Source organism: Pistacia vera, unplaced genomic scaffold, assembly GCF_008641045.1.
Source record: "Pistacia vera cultivar Batoury unplaced genomic scaffold, PisVer_v2 Contig289, whole genome shotgun sequence".
NCBI lineage: Eukaryota > Viridiplantae > Streptophyta > Magnoliopsida > Sapindales > Anacardiaceae > Pistacia > Pistacia vera.
This window is the reverse complement of record NW_022196100.1, coordinates 854940-874210: the sequence shown is the minus strand read 5'-3', so window position 1 is coordinate 874210 and position 19271 is coordinate 854940. Positions and strand designations below refer to the sequence as shown.

The 19271-nt window shown below is 34.5% G+C and overlaps 2 protein-coding genes, 4 non-coding genes and 1 pseudogene across 6 annotated transcripts; 6 read left to right on the top strand and 1 right to left on the bottom strand.

Moving 5' to 3' along the window:
• Window positions 1-10245: 10245 nt before the first annotated feature.
• On the top strand, window positions 10246-10351 carry LOC116134553 (annotated as a pseudogene).
• A 123-nt stretch (window positions 10352-10474) lies between these two features.
• On the top strand, window positions 10475-10558 carry LOC116134549. The gene has a single exon (XR_004128759.1). It is a non-coding gene; the product is annotated as a small nucleolar RNA snoR53Y (small nucleolar RNA).
• Window positions 10559-10818: 260 nt separating this feature from the next.
• LOC116134544 lies at window positions 10819-10903 on the top strand. The gene has a single exon (XR_004128756.1). It is a non-coding gene; the product is annotated as a small nucleolar RNA snoR53Y (small nucleolar RNA).
• Window positions 10904-11839: 936 nt separating this feature from the next.
• Window positions 11840-11930, top strand: LOC116134550. Its single transcript, XR_004128760.1, has one exon. It is a non-coding gene; the product is annotated as a small nucleolar RNA SNORD96 family (small nucleolar RNA).
• A 138-nt stretch (window positions 11931-12068) lies between these two features.
• LOC116134551 lies at window positions 12069-12157 on the top strand. The gene has a single exon (XR_004128761.1). It is a non-coding gene; the product is annotated as a small nucleolar RNA SNORD96 family (small nucleolar RNA).
• Window positions 12158-14175: 2018 nt separating this feature from the next.
• On the top strand, window positions 14176-15414 carry LOC116134524. The gene is made up of 2 exons (XM_031420215.1): window positions 14176-14444; window positions 15129-15414. Exons 1-2 carry the CDS (start codon window positions 14389-14391, stop codon window positions 15412-15414), a joined length of 342 nt encoding a protein of 113 aa, XP_031276075.1. The 5' UTR covers window positions 14176-14388.
• Window positions 15415-16252: 838 nt separating this feature from the next.
• On the bottom strand, window positions 16253-18192 carry LOC116134494 (putative ankyrin repeat protein RF_0381). The gene has a single exon (XM_031420189.1). The coding sequence runs from the start codon at window positions 18029-18031 to the stop codon at window positions 16409-16411; it is 1623 nt and encodes a 540-aa protein (XP_031276049.1). The 5' UTR covers window positions 18032-18192; the 3' UTR covers window positions 16253-16408.
• Window positions 18193-19271: the final 1079 nt, after the last annotated feature.

Here is a 19271-nt window from a genome sequence, read left to right as displayed (position 1 = left end):
ATATCATCATAGAAGAATAGATTGTACATATCTTTAAGTGAGATTTTAAGTTTCTAGTTATGTAATTTCGTTATATGTTCAGTTGTGATGATGATTTCTATTTGTATTTTTGTGACGGGGGATTACTCAAATCTTTACTTTATTGGGCAGATTCTCTGGTAAATGAGATTATATATGATAATATATTTCTACCACATTGAATAATGCAATATTCAATTGCCTTTTGATTCAAGACTATAATTAATTAAGTTAATGTGGCGTTTTCAAGGTTGTTTATGTATGCACAGGTGGTGGAGCAAATATGAATTATGCTTCATTGGATTAATTCATATTTGGTCCACCGCCTGTGGATGCAAACTCGACCTCAAGAAACTACCACATTTCCATCTCTGGATGGTCAAGTGGAGTGATAGAAACTCTTAAGTGTATTACTCAAGAGATCTTGAGTTCGATTCCCTTCAGTTGTTAATAGGGGTGGTCACCGAAGGGTTTATCCAGTCGTTAACTTCACAGTTATGAGAGATTAGTTGAGGTACGTGCAAACTTGTCCGAACACCCTAGTCACCAAAAAATAAAAAAAATATGCCACATTTTAGCTTAGCTAATTAGGAGTAATTCTAAAAAATTATTTGCACAACATTTATTAAATTTCAGGATAAATGATGGCCAAATTTCCTCCTTTATTGATCATATACATCCTTTATATAAATTCAATTTGGGTGGTCAGAAATTTCCATCTTTGTCCTGAGTGAGACTTGTGCATGCAGAACTCTCATCTCATTGACCAAGGTAGTAAGGTAAACAAATCCAATTCAAAACTTTACTTATAATTAACGGCTCTTTTTTTTTTTTTTTGGTAATCGGAGTGTCTGGGCTAGCTTGAGCGTACCTTAAACTAATCATCAGCGTCTATTGAACATCCGACAAGCACAATGGGTCAAGTAAGTTATAAATGTGGTAGGTTATGACCACTTGGTGTGACTCGAACACAAGACCTCTGGGTAATCTAAGGTCTTGCCATTCGGCCACAAGTCAAGTGATTTTTTTAATAAGACGGCAATGTTTGTTCAATGTCTGATTAACAGCTCATAATTCACATCGAAAATTTTTAGGTGTTGTCGAAAATTTTTCATTAAAAGATTAAATTTTAGTCAAATTTTTTGTATGTACTATAAAATTGTCGGTAAAAGTATGGCTCTGAAGTTTTGAAAAAGTAAGATAGCTTAAGAGAGATTGACTATAATTAACATGATATATATATATATAATAGAAAAGAAGTGGTATTATTGAAATGTACCTTGCGGGGTTGGGATTGCAATTATTTAAAGTTTAGAATGATAAATTTCATATTAAAACTAAAACATGTGACAAAATATATATCAAAAGGCAAATAATGCAGTTCATGTTTGGTAGATAAAACAATATATATTCTCTGGTAAATGAGATTATATACGATAATATATTTCTACCACATTGAATAATGCAATATTCAATTGCCTTTTGATTCAAGACTATAATTAATTAAGTTAATGTGGCGTTTTCAAGGTTGTTTATGTATGCACAGGTGGTGGAACAAATATGAATTATGCTTCATTGGATTAATTCATATTTGTTCCACCGCCTGTGGATGCAAACTCACCCTCAAGAAACTGCCACATTTCCATCTCTGGGTGGTTAGATGTAGTGATATAAACTCTTAAGTGTATTATTTAAGAGGTCTTGAGTTTGATTCTCCTCAGTTGTTAATAAAGGTGGCCACTGAAGGGTTTATCCAGTCGTTAACTTCACAGCCATGAGAGCTTAGTCGAGGCGCATACAAACTTGCCCGAACACCCTGATCACCAAAAAAGAAAAAAAAAATGCCACATTTTAGCTTAGCTAGTTAGGAGTAATTCTTAAAAAATTATTTGCACAATATTTATTAAATTTCAGGATAAATGATGGCCAGATTTCCTCCTTTATTGATCATATACATCCTTTATATAAATTCAATTTGGGTGGTATTCTGTAAATTCCTAATTTCCTTTACCTTTTCTCCTTTATTTCTTTCCATATAGTTGATTTATTAATTGATTAATGACAGTATAATACTATCTTTATTTGAATTATGGACAGACTTCTTGCTTTGAGAAATCAACTACGCAAGAAGGTTTATATGTTGAGTGCAAGGGAACTTTCAATTAAATGGGCAAATAAATCCTCTTTATTGGTCTTGGAAACCCCTTCCTCATCAAGGTTGATGCTCCATTCAATGAAGAAATTTCAACTTTAATTAGGATAATATCATAATTATGATTTGTTAGATAAAAGAAAATTAAATACTTACGTAGTATGATATTTATTAGACATATATATAGATATCATGATACGTTAGCTTTATCTATAGATGTATAGATGGTATAATACGTCTGTTTCATTTACTATTTACATATATTACGATGTTTATTAGGCAGATGTATAGATAACGTAAAAATACCTTATAATATTAATATATATTTTTATGTAAAAATATATACATTAAACAGAGAAAATTAAGGTTCTTACATTAGGAATTTGAGCTTGTATCAACCATATCTTCAAGTACTTGTGGTGATTTGCAAAAGTTGCAGAGCTCAGAACAATAAGTTGGCTAGAAATCCATGGCAAAATATGCACCAAAAAGCTGTAACCGAAAACAGTTTATGGAGCCTATCTCATCCTCAAATTTGCTGATCGAGCTTACGGTTTAAACTCTTTACCGTCTGAAGTTTAAGTTTTCTGTAGAAGTTGGCGATTTCAAGTCATAAGGGACAGTTTATTTGCGCTGCGTTAATGGCCTAGAAAGTAAGAAGAAACAATATCTGGAGAGACTGTACTTTGGGATCCGCATTGCACCTTTGAGATCGAGAGTTCGTGAAGGAGGAGGTAATGGGTTGCTTGTGAAAGTGAAGATGGATGGATTGAGATTGAATTGGGAAGCTTTTACAAAGTTGAAGATGATGATGATGATAATGCGGTGAAAAGCCCTTGAAAGGCGGGCTTATTGTTGAGGGAATTGAGCTTTAGACCAAAAAAGTTATTCCATGGACCTAGCTTTTGTTAATAAAATTGAGTTTATTGCAAGCTCTTTCTCTTTGTCTTCTATTTAATCTAAGGAAAATGCTATACCCGCAACCTCTTCTCACAAACTTTCTCTCACAATCCCGATGTGACAGCTCTCAGTTTGTAATAGGTCTCACTTATGTCCCACTTGATGAATTGCAGTTGATTAACTGCGAGCTGTCATGTTGGGATTGTGAGAGAAAGTTTGTGAGGAGGTTGTGGATGTATCATTACTCTAAATTTAACCAAAATGACCTCGAGGGTAGTAAATATTAAAATTAAATATAAAAGTTTATCGTAATTCGCTGAAAAAACGAACATCAAATATTATTTCACTAAAAACTTATTTGATGTTAATATTTAAGCAAGTGATCATAACAGTAAGATGTTGTGTTAATCACTTACAGAAATTAATTGAGGTGCGCACAAACTGATCCAAATATCCTGTTTAAATGAAAATAATAGATATAAACAGTCAGTAACTCCCCAGAGTAACACCTATTATAGGATATACAATGCATTAGAGATATGTAATCATATTATGCTTTAATCGGGTTATTTTACTCTATATTTTAGAAAGAGAATTTTATTTTCAAATATTTGAAACAATAATTTAACTAAATTACGTGTAATTTGGTTATATCATATGACTTATTTTATTATTAATAAAATATGAATTTAATATGGGTTCCTAAGACAAAACCCAAGGTCCCAAACCTAGGCCCACTATTGTCGATGAAAGCCTTTTCTCTGGGCAGCCCATGAGCAAGGCCCACAGAGAAGCAAGCTTTGAAATATGTATAGCGTGGTTGGCCAACCTATTACAGATGAGGACGGCTTTCGTCACCAACCTTTGATTGTTACATTATCCTTCTTATTAATCTCTTCATTTTCACTCTCTGCTCTCCACCAACCCCCCCATCTATTCTTCATCCCATTGCTTCCTCTTCAAAACTATTTTATCATTATATCATTTAATTATAGAATAAAAATCCAAAACAAGTTTAATTGAATATCAAAGCTCATAGAATATAAACTTTTGAATGTTTTATTCTAGAGTTATTAATTCAATCCCTCATGCGCTGCTAATAGGAGTAGCCATTAGAATTCTTACTCGACTAGTAATTCCAAGATTTTGAGGATTAGTTGAGATGCATGTAAATCGGCTCGAATACCGTCAGTCATTCAAAAAAAAAAAGCAGTGAGGCTCTTTTAGGCTGTCTAAATCTCCCAACAACCATCTTTTTGCATACAAACAATCAAATTAGCTTGTCTCCTTCCACACCATTATGTGCTAATCCTGATTTTCTTTTGTGTTAAGGAGATAATCTTTGACCTAATTATGTGATGGTTATAAAACTGTCACATATATATACAGTATTTATATTGTATGTTAAATCATGATAAGTTCGAAGGAGTATAGACTACGTTACAAGATTTGATAAATTATGCAAACTCCCATGTCTAAATAAGAAGTGATACTTTGTAATATAATTTGGTTGGTTAGGGAGGAAACATTGTGGCATGCCTGCCATTCATTAATGTTCTCACAAAGTCACAAATTTGGTAAGTCAATTGATTAATTTTAGTCTTACAAGATTCATATTTTGATTTAACCAACTTCGCCTAATCTCTCCCATTTAATTACATCTTATTACATTATAATTAAGGGCATTTTACTCTCTTAAATTAACCCTCAAAACTCCTTCCACTCTCAACCACTTCTACTCCCACAAATCCTCCTCCCCCTGCAATTCAACATTGCCCTCCATGCTTTACATATGTCCAATTCATTAGGAATGACCCTCCTGTTAGCTCCATCAATACTGGAGTTCTGAAAGCTTGCCATTTGTGTCCATGAAGATGGTTCTACTTCATTCTTTCACTTTCACCCTCTTTTCTTGGTTCCTCCCTAAACCCCACTCCGTTGTACATAGGCTGATGGAGCTAGAATTCCTCAAGTCTGAAAAGGTCCAAAAAATGGACTATTATATGTAGGGGTGATCAATTTTGGGTACCTTGCATTTTTTAAAAGAACCGGAACCGAAATTAGAATCAACCGGTTCCTAAGTTTGGGAACCAAACCGGAACCGATTGATTCCAGTTTCAGGTATTCGGGTTAATTTAATTACCCCTATTTAAAAAATGACGATACACCCCCAACAATTATAAAAATTATAATTCAATTCCTACTTGAATCCTAGACATAGGAATTTATGATTCCTACCAAGAATTGACGGGTGGGTACTCACTTGTTTCGGTTCTACCTTTTACTCTTGCTCAGCCCTAACGATATGCAAGCTCAATGCAATCAAGTAATATACATAGATTTAGAAAATCTTTATGCAAAACGAGCATACCATCACGTACGTATATGACGTGCTTACGTAGTCTCTGCTATTGGTTAGGCATACATAACCTCGTTTCATAGAAGAATTATCGAAACAAAATGTATTTAAATAAATATATAAAAATATAAAAGTTTGTCCTAATGACTAATTAATTAGTTATATTATTATTTTTTACGGGAATTGCCATTTACCAATCACTGAGCTCAGTAATTGCAACTTATCGACCAACCATTCTGTCCAGACTGTTTAAAGCAAAGGAGTGAAGGACACTTCTGTATTAAATTATTAATACTGTACCGATTTTAATTCCCATTTCCCACCGCATAAAGGTCTCAGATTTGGAGATACTTCTTTCCAACAGAGAATATAATAATGTTGGTCATTAAATAACCCATTTTTCTTTTTCTTTTATATTTTTTAGTGCACATGCATTGCATGTTACAATGATTAATTAGACAGAAAAATGCACTCAAAAATCTTAATCACTGTCTTTACAACCTATAGTAGCCTACCCAAATGCCAAAAGTACTCTTTGGTTCATGGGTTGGTCGTGTAAGTGGGTTTTGAGGACCAATTTTTAAGCACTTTTTCTTTTTTCTCATCCATATAGAATGTAAAGAGCGTGAAAATACAAGATGAAGAGAAAGGATAATTCATCTGCGATTTAAGTGGGGGTTGTGGCTCAGGGTAAAATCGAATTGAGTAGAGTATATGACTACTCGAACTCGACTCGATTGCTACAGTATTGAATTCGAGCCTAACCGAGCATGAAGAATCGAGTTCGAACTCCAAATCAGTTCTTAAAATTAGAATTCAAGTTTTAATCGAGTTTTTCAAGTCGAGTTGTATTGTGATCAAACTCAACTCAAATCAGTATTCGAGCTTGAGTCGCTCGACTCGATTTTCACTCTTAGTCGCAGTAGTGGGTTGTTGCACTAGTTTCTCCCAAATATTAGTTTGGATGTGCGTAAGCTGACTCGAATACCTTAGTTAAAAAAAAAAAAAGGTTATTGTTAATGGACATTAGGATCTGTTTTTTTTTTAAATAAAAAATTATATTATAATTATATGGATTAAGAGCATTATCGTTTGGACATTGTATATGTATTGTTTTAAAAATAAAAATAGGTTTTGGTAGAGGAGTACACGTGGCATATACTAGAAGAGTAACATGTCTCCAATATCCCAAGTGTATTCCATTATCAAAAGTGTTCATTATCTAAATATTATAATAGGGAAAAATCATGAAATTATTTTCTTATTATCCACATCAAAATAAATTCCTAAGATTATTTTAGAATTAATAATTAATTTTAACATAATTAAAATAATTAATACAGTAGTAGTGATTTAATTTAACCTGAAATTAGTTAGAAATCAAAATTCCAGTGGGTGAGAGTATTGAGTATAATGCATTAAATAAGCATTTGCAACCGTCGGTGGTTGAGTGACACGCGCAGGAGTACGATCCTCCCAAAAAGATTGAACATATATTATAAGGAGGACCAGATTCGGTGTGAAGTGTGGCACGCATGATAATACGGTGTCGGTGATTCACCTCCCATCACGCACATCCACACGCCTTACTGTTTCCTATGCCCACGCGCCAATTACTCCCGCACACAGATACACAATAACGGGTACGTCAGAGTAGCCCCCGTCGTGTGCCCTTTTGTCTTTTGCAAAGTCTGAAATGAGATTCCCAAAAAATGATTTTGACTTATTTATGAAAATAATAGAATAATTTCAAACTTATATCTTAGATCGAGATTTAAATTTGATTATTTGCATTTCTTTAACTAATTATTTATGCCTTTTTTTTTTTAATTAACCCATATATATATATAATTTTTTTTTTTTTTTTGTCACGGAAGGTATGAAGATTAACTTGCATTCATCTCAACTAATCTCCCGAGGCCTTAAAATGAACAATCAAATAAATCCCTTTATCTCAACTAATCTTTCAAGGTTTTAAAGTGAACAATCGAATAAATCCCTTCAATAACCACCATATTAGTGTTTAGGAGAACTCAAACCCAAGAACTCATATTGGACCCTTTTATTTTTTTACCATCAGACTATCCAATAATGGTCAAGATGTGGAATGCAATATTAACCCTTGTGTGTTTCACCTTTGTTGTAGGAAACACTCTTTTGAAAAATATTATCAATTCAATCTTCAAATTCATTGATAATTTCTTAAATTTAATCTTCAACAAATATATTGATCTTTTAACAATATTGACAGTTTTTAGATATTAGATTTATTGAATTTTTATGAAAAGTACTTTTTCTTAAAATTAAATAGAATAATCTAACGGTTTGTATAAAATTGGAGGTTAGAGTTCTATTTCCCAAATTTTTGTTTTTCTAAGTTCTATTTCCAAAATTAGCAGATGCTTACTACAAAAAAGGGTCAAACACTTGGACATTTGATCGTATTTTTAAAAACCAACAGATTCTTGTTCTAAAATCAATTTTTATTTTAATGTTTTTAATTTCTGATCATATTTCAATAGTTTTATTAAAATTAATTTAATTAAATACTATCAAGTATATATATGATTGAAAATGTTTACAGCAATAAAAATTAAAAACATTAGGAGGCGTATATTAATTTTAATATAATTAAAAAAATTGAAGCTACCAACCAAGCTTTGAAATATGTATAGCGTGGTTGGCCAACTATTACAGATGATGAGACGGCTTTCGTCACCAACCTTTGATTGTTACATTATCCTTCTTATTAATCTCTTCATTTTCACTCTCTGCTTCACCAACCCCCCCATCTATTCTTTCATCCCATTGCTTCCTCATCAAAACTTATTTTATCATTATAATCATTTAATTATAGAATAAAAATCCAAAAGCAAGTTTAATTGAATATCAAAGCTCATAGAATATAAACTTTTGAATGTTTTATTCTAGAGGTATTAATTCAAATCCCTCATCGGCTGCTAATAGGAGTAGCCATTAGAATTCTTACTCGACTAGTAATTCCAAGATTTTGAGGGATTAGTTGAGATGCATGTAAATCGGCTCGAATACCGTCAGTCATTCAAAAAAAAAAAAAGCAGTGAGGCTCTTTTAGGCTGTCTAAATCTCCCAACAAACCATCTTTTTGCATACAAAACAATCAAATTAGCTTGTCTCCTTCCACACCATTATTGTGCATAATCCTGATTTTCTTTTGTGTTAAGGAGATAATCTTTGACCTAATTATGTGATGGTTATAAAACTGTCACATATATATACAGTATTTATATTGTATGTTAAATCATGATAAGTTCGGAATAAGGAGTATAGACTACGTTACAAGATTTGATAAATTATGCAAACTCCCATGTCTAAATAAGAAGAAAGTGATACTTTGTAATATAATTTGGTTGGTTAGGGAGGAAACATGTGGCATGCCTGCCATTCATTAATGTTCTCACAAAGTCACAAAATTTGGTAAGTCAATATGATTAATTTTAGTCTTACAAGATTCATATTTTGATTTAACCAACTTCGCCTAATCTCTCCCATTTAATTACATCTTATTACATTATAAAATTAAGGGCATTTTACTCTCTTAAATTAAGCACTCAAAACTCCTTCCACTCTCAACACTTCTACTCCCACAAATCCTCCTCCCCCTGCAATTCAACATTGCCCTCCATGCTTTACACATATGTCCAATTCATTAGGAATGACCCTCCTGTTAGCTCCATCAAATACTGGAGTTCTGAAAGCTTGCCATGTTGTGTCCATGAAGATGGTTCTACTTCAATTCTTTTCACTTTCACCCTCTTTTCTTGGTTCCTCCCTAGAACCCCACTCCGTTGTAACATAGGCTGATGGAGCTAGAATTCCTCAAGTCTGAAAAGGTCCAAAAAAATGGACTATTATATGTAGGGGGTGATCAATTTTGGGTACCTTGCATTTTTTAAAAGAACCGGAACCGAAATTAGAATCAACCGGTTCCTAAGTTTTGGAACCAAAACCGGAACCGATTGATTCCAGTTTCAGGTATTCGGGTTAATTTAATTACCCCTATTTAAAAAAATGACGAATACACCCCCAACAATTTATAAAAATTATAATTCAATTCCTACTTGAATACCTAGACATAGGAATTTATGATTCCTACCAAGAATTGACGGGTGGGTACTCACTTGTTTCGGTTCTACCTTTTACTCTTGCTCAGCCCTAACGATATGCAAGCTCAATGCAATCAAGTAATATACATAGATTTAGAAAATCTTTATGCAAAACGAGCATACCATCACGTACGATATATGACGTGCTTACGTAGTTCATGCTATTGGTTAGGCATACATAAACTCGTTTCATAGAAGAATTATCGAAACAAAATGTATTTAAATAAATATATAAAAATAATTAAAAGTTTGTCCTAAATGACTAATTAATTAGTTTATTATTATTATTATTATTTTCAATTAATAAAATATGGATTTAATAGTTGTTCTTAAGAAAAAACCCAAACCTAGGCCCACTATTTTATATGAAAGCCTTTTCTCTGGGTAGCCCATGAGCAAGGCCCACAGAGAAATTCACATCTGACATCCCTAGACAAAGATAATCAAAGTTTAAGGTCATAATGGAAAAAAACCGTTCTAACTCTAAAACCCTAGCCCTACATCGAATAAAACCCTGACATTCTCACCGTCGGCATACCGCCCTTGAGCGGTCCATCCATTCATTTGTTCATAAAGTTTCAATTTTTCGTATTTGATTTTAATTCATTTGATGTGTGGTTTTGTAGCTCTGATTAGGTTTTAGTTGTTTAATTTTGTGTGTGATAAAGAAAAATTATATCAATGACGATAAATGTATAATCCCAGCTCATTATGAGGCCTTTGTTAGTCAAAGGTCAGGGAATAGACTTTTCCAACATTTATTTGAGCAACATAATTTTTTTTATTTGTACCAGTTTGCTTTTGTGCTTTTTTTTTGTTTTTTAATCATATGATTTGATCTGTTTCTGTATCCGGTTATTGTTTATTTTGTATATCTTCATCTGGGTTTGTTTCTTATTTGGTCCCTGTCATGTTTCAAAATATTCATGCTAATGTATATCTGATTGTTTTATGACTGAAAGATTTACTTTTTCTGAGGGAACTTCGATGATTTGAATGTTCATGGGTATATAAGAAATCTTGAAAAAGTTGTTTTTGTTTGCTTACAATTGAGCTTGTTTCTTAGTTTGGTTTTATTTTGTGTTATAGGTATACTGTTGCACAGTGTGAACAGAATCTGAAAAATTAAATGTAGGTTGTTACATGGTTTTGTTCGTTATTGAGTGTGAAAATATTCTATTTCTTGTGAAGATTTATGTGCTTATGTTGTTGAATTTTTGCATAATCTCCAGTAAAGAGGGACTGTTCCCAGTGATGTTTCATTACTGACCATGCTAATTCTGATAATTAGATGACTGAATACTTCTTTTGTTATGCTCTGAGGGAACTATTCTTCTCTTATGTGATTACATTTTGTTCCTCTTTGAGTTTTGTTTAAGATTAAGTAAGACAACATTTCATAATGGAGGTGTTATTATTGATTAAATTTGTTGCGCAGTTGTGGCGAGCATTCTGACGCTTAGTTCTGAGTATTCCTGCATTCACTTATACACTTTATGGTATGTTTACAAAATCTTAATTTTAGTACGCAACTAAGTTTCCTAGTATCACATTGTGATTGAATTTCTAATTATGAATGTTTAGTTTATGTTGATTGCTTAGTACTTGGTGATTAATTTAAGCTGTTTTAATAAATGACTTTTGTGTAATGATGCAAATCTTCTCTTAAAATACTCATAATTTGACGGGGATTTCTAAAGAATTCCAATACTTGACCGGGGCGAACCAGTTATGTTTGTAGATTCCTAAGTAACCGTCATAAATAAATGCCCTGGGTGTTGATGGTCCTCCTTAATAGGTGCTCCTCCATCCGTGGGCAGGTCTCATATTCCATCGCCTTGTGGAGTGGCGTTGCTGCTTTTACCATTTGGGACTGGCCATGAGACATACATTTGTTATATCATCATAGAAGAATGGATTTTACATATTCTTTAATGCATTATTTAATGTTCTAGTTATGTAATTTCTGTTATATGTTTAGTTGTGATGATGATTTCTATTTTGTATTTTTGTGACGGGGGATTACTCAAATTCTTTACTTTATTGGGGCAAACCAGCTATGTTTGTACATTCCAAAGTAAACGTCACACATAAATGTCCATTGACGTTGATGGTCCTCCCTCTGGGGAGTTCCTCCGTTGATGGGTGGTCTCATATTCCATCGCCTTGTGGAGCAGCGTTGTTGCCTTTACCATTTGGGACTGGCCATGAGACAAACATATTCTCTGCATTTTTCTATTTTTTTTTCTTTGTGTAAAAGAAATGTGGCCCAGGAGGAAATCATTCATAAAATACACCATCTTTCAGGACTGAATGGCTTGTTTAGCCTTGGTGACATTCTGCAATTTTGAGGCTGTATGTTTGTTTTGCTTTACTTGTGTTAGTATTTGGCTATCTGTGCTTCACTTGTGTTAGTTTTTGCTTTTCATATAGGACTGGTAGTAAAATAAGTATTTTCCTTTTTTCTGTTTTAATCTTTTGGTGTTGAGAAATGTGGCCTAGGAGGATATCATTCACAAAATACCATCTTTCGGGACTGAGTGGCTTGTTAAGCCTTGCTGACATTCTGCAATTCTGAGGCCCTAATGTTATTTATTTGATTTTTGTGTTATAAAGGCTTTCAAAACCTGCATTAATTAGATGCCTGCTGAATACCATCAAAATATTTTGCTTTTTATGCTTTTAATTTTTCAATGTATTTTAATAAATCTTAACCAATTGACGGTGGCACCGAAATCTCTGACAACTTCACGCCAAGAACTCTCAGAAGTTGAAACAGCCATCAGAACTGGTGTGGATCTTGTCTCGGCTGCAGGCGAAATATCAGGTTCTTGAGAACCGTGAACGAGTCCCAGTGGCTTCATGAGAGAGCAACTGTTTGTTGAAGCCATTAGAAGGTGATAAAGATTTGAAAAAGTAAGTTGATTGGACGGTGATGAGTGGATGCATGGATTGAATTTGCAGGTATGATGTGCTGTGGATACTGTTGATTTGTGATCTAACAGTGGGGTCAACGCATGCTAGGATTTTTCCTCTGTTTGATATTGAGTGGGTTTGGTTTTGTCACACCTTGAATCTGGCAAACTAGCTAGATTTCTACAGTCTAATATTTTCTGTCAACTTTCTGTTTGGTTGTTGAGAATATGTTGGAAAATCTGTGTAAATCTCAATTTTTTGGTCACTTATGTTAACTAGAGTTAATGGTTGCTGAACTTTTGTTCACTTGTATTCTATTTAGTGTTTTTATTGGTAATTAAGAGTTAACTAAAGCTTTAAGTTTGTTGGTTTATTCTTTGTTGATATAGAAGCTTTCAGGATACCGGATTGATTAGCATTAATATTCAACTTCATACGAAATAGAATACATGGTTTAGTAATTAAGAAAACAGGGAGCAATTTCATTCCCACTTGTCATTTATTTTTCATATCATTTTCTCAACAACCAAATACAGTCTTGCAGTCATTTAATGATATGGAAGTTACCAATATTATTTCTGAGGTCAGTTACAGGCAATACTGTGATCAAGGTTCTCGAAACTCATTGGAAAACCAGCGATTTTCGATGAAGAAAACAAAGAGTGTGCCTTGATGAGATGCAAAGAAATTTGGACCAACAGATACCCAGTTGAGCCTCTTGAGAATATCAAAACTAATAGAGTATACTTGTAATAAATCATGTGGGCATGCCTTGGCTTTGGGGATTGTTTATCATGGGGTGATGAGCATGATGCATAGCATTTTGAGGCATATTTTGTTAAAAAATTGCTGATTTTGCAAAGAAGCATACCCACTTGAGGTTGAGAAATAATGCAAACTTTCTTGTATAATTAGGAGAAATTGATACTTTGTAATATAATTTGTTTGGTCCATTCATTAAGTTTCTCATAAGGTCACAAAATTTGGTAAGTGAATATAATTAATTTTAAGTCATTTAACCAACTTTACCTAATCTCTCCAAATTTAATTCATGTGACTTCACCTAAACGCTTCCACTTAAATCCTGCATACTCTTTACTTACCAAATCGGTTTTAACGTGTCACTGCATACTCTTTCTCTCTTCTCTACATCGAGAAGCCTGCTACCTTATTTTGTACCTTTTGGTACAAGATGATTCCTGACTCAGCCGGCGATGAATATCCCACCTGCAAATCAAATAATTCATCTTCAATATTTACAATAGGAGCAAGGCTAGAAGAGAGACAAGTGGGACAATTGCAGACTTATTGGCCGAAGATGGGTGAATTTTCAGATCCCTAGTGTTTAAAACTTACCCATCTTCGGCCAATGGAGTCTGCAATTTTCCCACAACTGAAAACAGCATATTGAAAAATGTACCAAGCATAGTTAATCAGTAACTGTGAAATATTTTACAAAAGACTAGTACTTCTCATTGTGCCGGTAGTTTGTTCATTATTGGGAGTAATTTGGTTTTTCTTTTTTCTGGCTCTTTATTGATCATGGTGCAGAAAATTATGAGGACGTAATTGGTATTAGAACTTTGGTCACAATTGATTTTCATCATCCAATTTCAAATGAGAAGAAAGGCAAATTGGGTATTTCGTCCTAGTGTTTCTCATTGTTACTCTTGATATCAAAAACACATTACACTTTCAACTATTGGCAACAGGTATATGTGGAGTTTTTAATTTCTTCATTTAATTCTTTGAATTTTACTTTTGACCTTTTTGTTTCAGAAGCGGTCCTTTGTGCGGATTTCCACCGGATTTAATCGAGGTATGTATGTTAATTCATCATTTTCATGATAATTGTATGGTGAAACTTCATCGTGGCCAACATAAACTCCAATTCAACAATGGAAACCTCAATAAACGCTTTCATCTCGCATTGTCACCGGAACTCATCTTGCTGGTATTCATCATCTCCGATCTTCACCTCTCCCCCACGCGCAGTCGGAACTCAACTGCCAATTTGTTCTCTGTTTAGTAAATCATTTTCATGGCTTTTAAACATTTCAATTATAAAGACATGGATGTAGAATGTGTTAATGATTTTGATACTCGGTATGCTCTTGAAAAGGGAAAAAATATTAAACAAATCCCGGCAGATTCATTACCCGGGACTCCAGCCCGGCGTAATAAAAACCCTGTATTTATCCGGATCCGGGTTCATTATTCACACACACACACAGAGTCACACACACGCATACACAGTATATATATATATGCATTTTATTAAACAATTTGGATGAAATCCATCAGATCAAATTTAGGAGAGAGTAATGTAAATTCATAACCCAATCTCACAATACTCGACGTGGTCAGCTCGTACATGTGTCTTACTTGCTTGTTATGAGTCGCGTCAATTCATTTGCGAGTTAACTTATTACGAGTTAGCATGCTAGAGGTTGTGAAAGAATGTTATGAAATTGAGTCGTGGATCTTTACTGAATTCAACAATTTTAGCATATCGAAACCATAAGCCAATGTGAGATTGGAAAAATATACCTTAGATATAATAAATCTCATGATGACTTTGGTTTCTACAAGAACCTTTGGTTGTATGTGAAAATATATGTTATTTATACTTTTCCAGGATGACTTTGGTTTCTACAAGAACCTTTTACAAGAATTGGCTCAGAAAGAAGGTTATGCTTTTCCTGTTTATCATACAAATCGATCTGGTGAAGCTCATTACACCAACTTTTGTTTCAACTGTTGAGGTAGAAGTAGAAGTTTCTACTGGGCAGGAAGCAAAGACGAAGAAGAAGCTGGCAGAGATGAGTGCAGCAAAAGTTGCTTACCTGACTCTCAAAGAACGTATGTGCAGTAAAAACTTCTGCTGCACTCATCTCTGCCTGCTTGTTCGTCTATTTCGGTAAGTTCCATGAGCGCTGGTGACGGAGCTCTTGAAGCCGTGATTTGTACATTGTTTTTTCACTGTTTTTGCTTCTGGTTTATGGAGACTAAAGCGAGTTTTGGTTTTGAAAAGTACTGGCTCCACAATATTATTTATAGAGAGGAAATGTTTGTAGAGCTAGCTCTAAAACATAAAGAATTCATGATCAAGATCCGTATTATATATAAACACAAAGGAAACATGATCAAACGGAAAGAACAGAAAACGTAACGAAGATATATATAATTATATATAGAGTTTCTGTAAATGAAAAAACAAACAAACTCAAACGCAAAGAATTCATATAATATTCAATATATTATTGTTACCCTGAATAAATTAAACACTGATGGTTTCTGGTTTCCATGAATTCTCCATCCAATATTATTGTTACCATTTGATTATGGATTTTAATTCAAATCAATAAAAGAGGAAATTTGCTTACAATAACTTAGAAGATATAAACTACCACTAGGTGACCTGATGGTAAAAGAACAAAAAAAGATTTGATTAATATAGTCTCTCAACTTCGAGTACTCTTGATGGTAGAAGAGCAAGATGAAGATCTAACATGGTCTCAAGTTTGAGTCCTCACGATTGCTAATAGAGATAGTTACTGAAGCTCTTACCCGACTGATAATTTTAGGTCCTAGAGGATTAGTTGAGTTACTAATAGGAGTAGCAAAGAATATTAAAGTTTTTCATGCAAAAGATGAGCTCAAAATCAAAGAAATTGAACATTAGAGAATATTTCAACTATGCTAAATACAGATTTTATTGATATATGTTACATATATTGACCAATATTTTCTCAAGAAAAGTAAATATAATGACAACTTGTGTGTATTTATATAAGCTAGATTTTAGAATGAACATGTGTGAATGATCTACAACTTCTCCTTAATTAATTATCCCAAACAAAAAGAATCAATTTTTGTTCTAATTTTAATTATATGAAGAAGCAAAAAAAGATAACTCTAAAGAACTGCCAGGGCCATGGATCGATTGAAACTGCTACGCATAACTCTTGGCCTCGGCGGTTTCTTCTTCATTCCTTTACTCTCCATTACTTCTCTTCCCATCTTTCCATTTGATCCATATGGGATTGTAACTGGACCCATATTCATCATATGTTGATTCCCATCTTTTGTTGCTCCACCGTTAATTAGTATTCTTGTAATCCCTACGTAGTGCAAAGATTCAGCAATCTGTAATGGCGTAACGCCCTTACTGGTTCTTGCCTCAACATCGGCTCCCTTTTTCACCAACAGTTCTGTAACATCTGTGTGCCCTGACTCCACTGCACAATGCAAAGCTGTGTAGCCATCTTCGTCTTTGGCATCTATTTCAATTCCCTTATCAATCAGCATCCTCACAACTTCTATCTTTCCCTTGAATGAAGCTCTATGTAGTGCAGTCCATCCATGTAGATCTTTTCCGTTTATCACAGCCCCATTTTCTATCAGTTTTTGAATTGTTTTCATTTCACCCTTTCGCGCAGCGACGCATAGACTGTCACCGAGCCTCAACGCATCGAAGAGACGAGTATGCCCATACTCAGCAGCAACATCATACGCAGTTTTGCCACTTTTGTTTCGGATGTCTTTGTTGGCACCTTTTTGTAATAACAGCTTCACCATCTGTTCGTCTCCCAACCCTGCGGCGATATGCAAGGGCGTGTCGCCATCTCTAGTGTTGCGAATATCAGGTTTAGCACCATTCGCTAATAAAAGCCGCGCGCAATCTTTTCTTCTTTCCTCAACTGCAAGATGCAAAGCTGTGTTTCCGTCCTTTGTAAGGGCGTCAACAGTGGCACCTTTAAGTAACAGAAGTCTCAGTACCTCTAAATGGCCGCCTCCCAAGGCCAAGTGTATTGGCCCCCAAGTAGAAGTTTCTGATCTTTCTGTGCTGACTTTTCTCGCTAATAGAAGCTCAACGATCAGTGCTTCACCGGCAGCCGCCGCCGCCTCGAGTGGACTACAACCGGACCGGCTTTGTGACTCAACATCCGGCTGAAACTCCAGGAGGAGTTGAACAATATCAGGCCGGCCTTGAGCTATGGCAATATGAAGCAAAGTCTGTCCATGTGAATCCACTGAACCAACCGGGTTCCACGCCGGGTCACTCCGTTCAAGAACTTCTCTTATCTCATCCATTGATCCGTCAAGAACGAGTTGAACCAAAACGGGTGAACCAACGAACATGATCTTGATCCCACTATCAATAAAGACTTGTTTTTTCCTGGTGGTGAACCAGTCACTCGGAGCTGCATCGAAAGTCGATTTTACGTCTTTGATCGCGGCGCCAGGAACCACAATACTATGCAAAAGAAAGGAATCATCGCTGTGAGGGAAGGAATCAGGAAGATTCAACCCGAGTGGGAGCTGATACACAATCTCTACAGTTTGTGTTGCAAGCGGTGATATGATTCCTGACTGTGGCTTGACTGTGTAACGAGCCTTGTTCATCGGTTGAATCCTGAATGCCACAGGCATGGTGTACATAACGTTCCTTAGTGTGAGCTCTCCATAACATTTCTGCCCTGGTTCAATCCTGATCGCAACCAGATTTGAAGGCTCCAAACTTATAAGCCTATCCATCTTCTCTTCTCCAGCAAAATTGATAAATCTTTTCTATGTTGGCTTCTCTCAAATGGGTTGTATCAAGTTTGTGTTTGGGAAGGTTGTTCAAGTGGGTTTTGGTGCCATGAAAGAGGAGAAAAATCAGAGAAAAGGAAGTGAAGAAACAGGTTAGGTGAGTGTATTTTAAGTAGGGAAAAGAGAGGCCGGCTCTAATGAGAGATTGACATGTGGTGGTGTTAAAAACAATGAGGACTTGTTCTATTCGGCGTCCCGAATACACGACTCCTAAGACACAGTTGTGCAATCTATAAGAAAGGTGAAATTATTTTTAGAGTTGTTTCTTAAAGTCACTTTCAGGATTGTATTAAATTATGCAGAAGAAAACAATTTTTATTGTTCTAGTGAAGTATACACCTATGAAGCATTAATAATTAAAGACTATCCAGAGGGATTCATTGGACAAACTCCTATAGATGCTCTATTTCTAAAGAGCATATATTATAATATTGAACCAATTGGGGTTTTAATTTAAGCAGTCTAGTGGCTGTATTAACTAAAAGTAATGTCACTTTTATGTGTGTGAAGAAGCTTAGTGGCATAATCATTTACTTAGCCAACAAAAATGGGTATTCTAAATACTCGTTCATTTGGTCATCACCGGTTGCTTTCTTTATTGTTTGTGATGGTTTGTTTCGGTTTCAGTTTCACCATTGCTGACACATACCTACTTTCGAGTGTGTATTACTTAAAAGATTTTGAGTTTGAGTTCCTCCTTGATTGCTAATAGGGGTAGTTACTTAAACTCTTATCTGATTAGTAGTTCTAAAAGTCCAAAAGACTAATATTGAGATATACGTAAACTGATCCGGACACACCGTTCATCAAAATCATTGTTTAATGCATTATAATATGTGTCTTGTAAAATCAATAAGAGCATCTTTGAGAGCATTTTGTCACCAGCAATGGGACAGGCAATCAATTTCATCAGTAAAAATGATGTTTATGAAGTCAGAAGATAGCAAATCTAGTTCAGATTTTGTTACATGTAATCTTTTTATCTCATTTCATGTCTTTGTTCATGTTGTATCAAACAAATTAGGTTATAATCTCAAGAGACTAGAAAGACAAAAATGGTCCAGAAAAAGAAAAAACTGCATTTGCTCTTTTATATTCATAATTAATAGAATTTGAGGTCAGTCTCACTCTTTATCCAATAATACCCTATTAAATAAAATGATTATCCTCTCTTATAACCTAG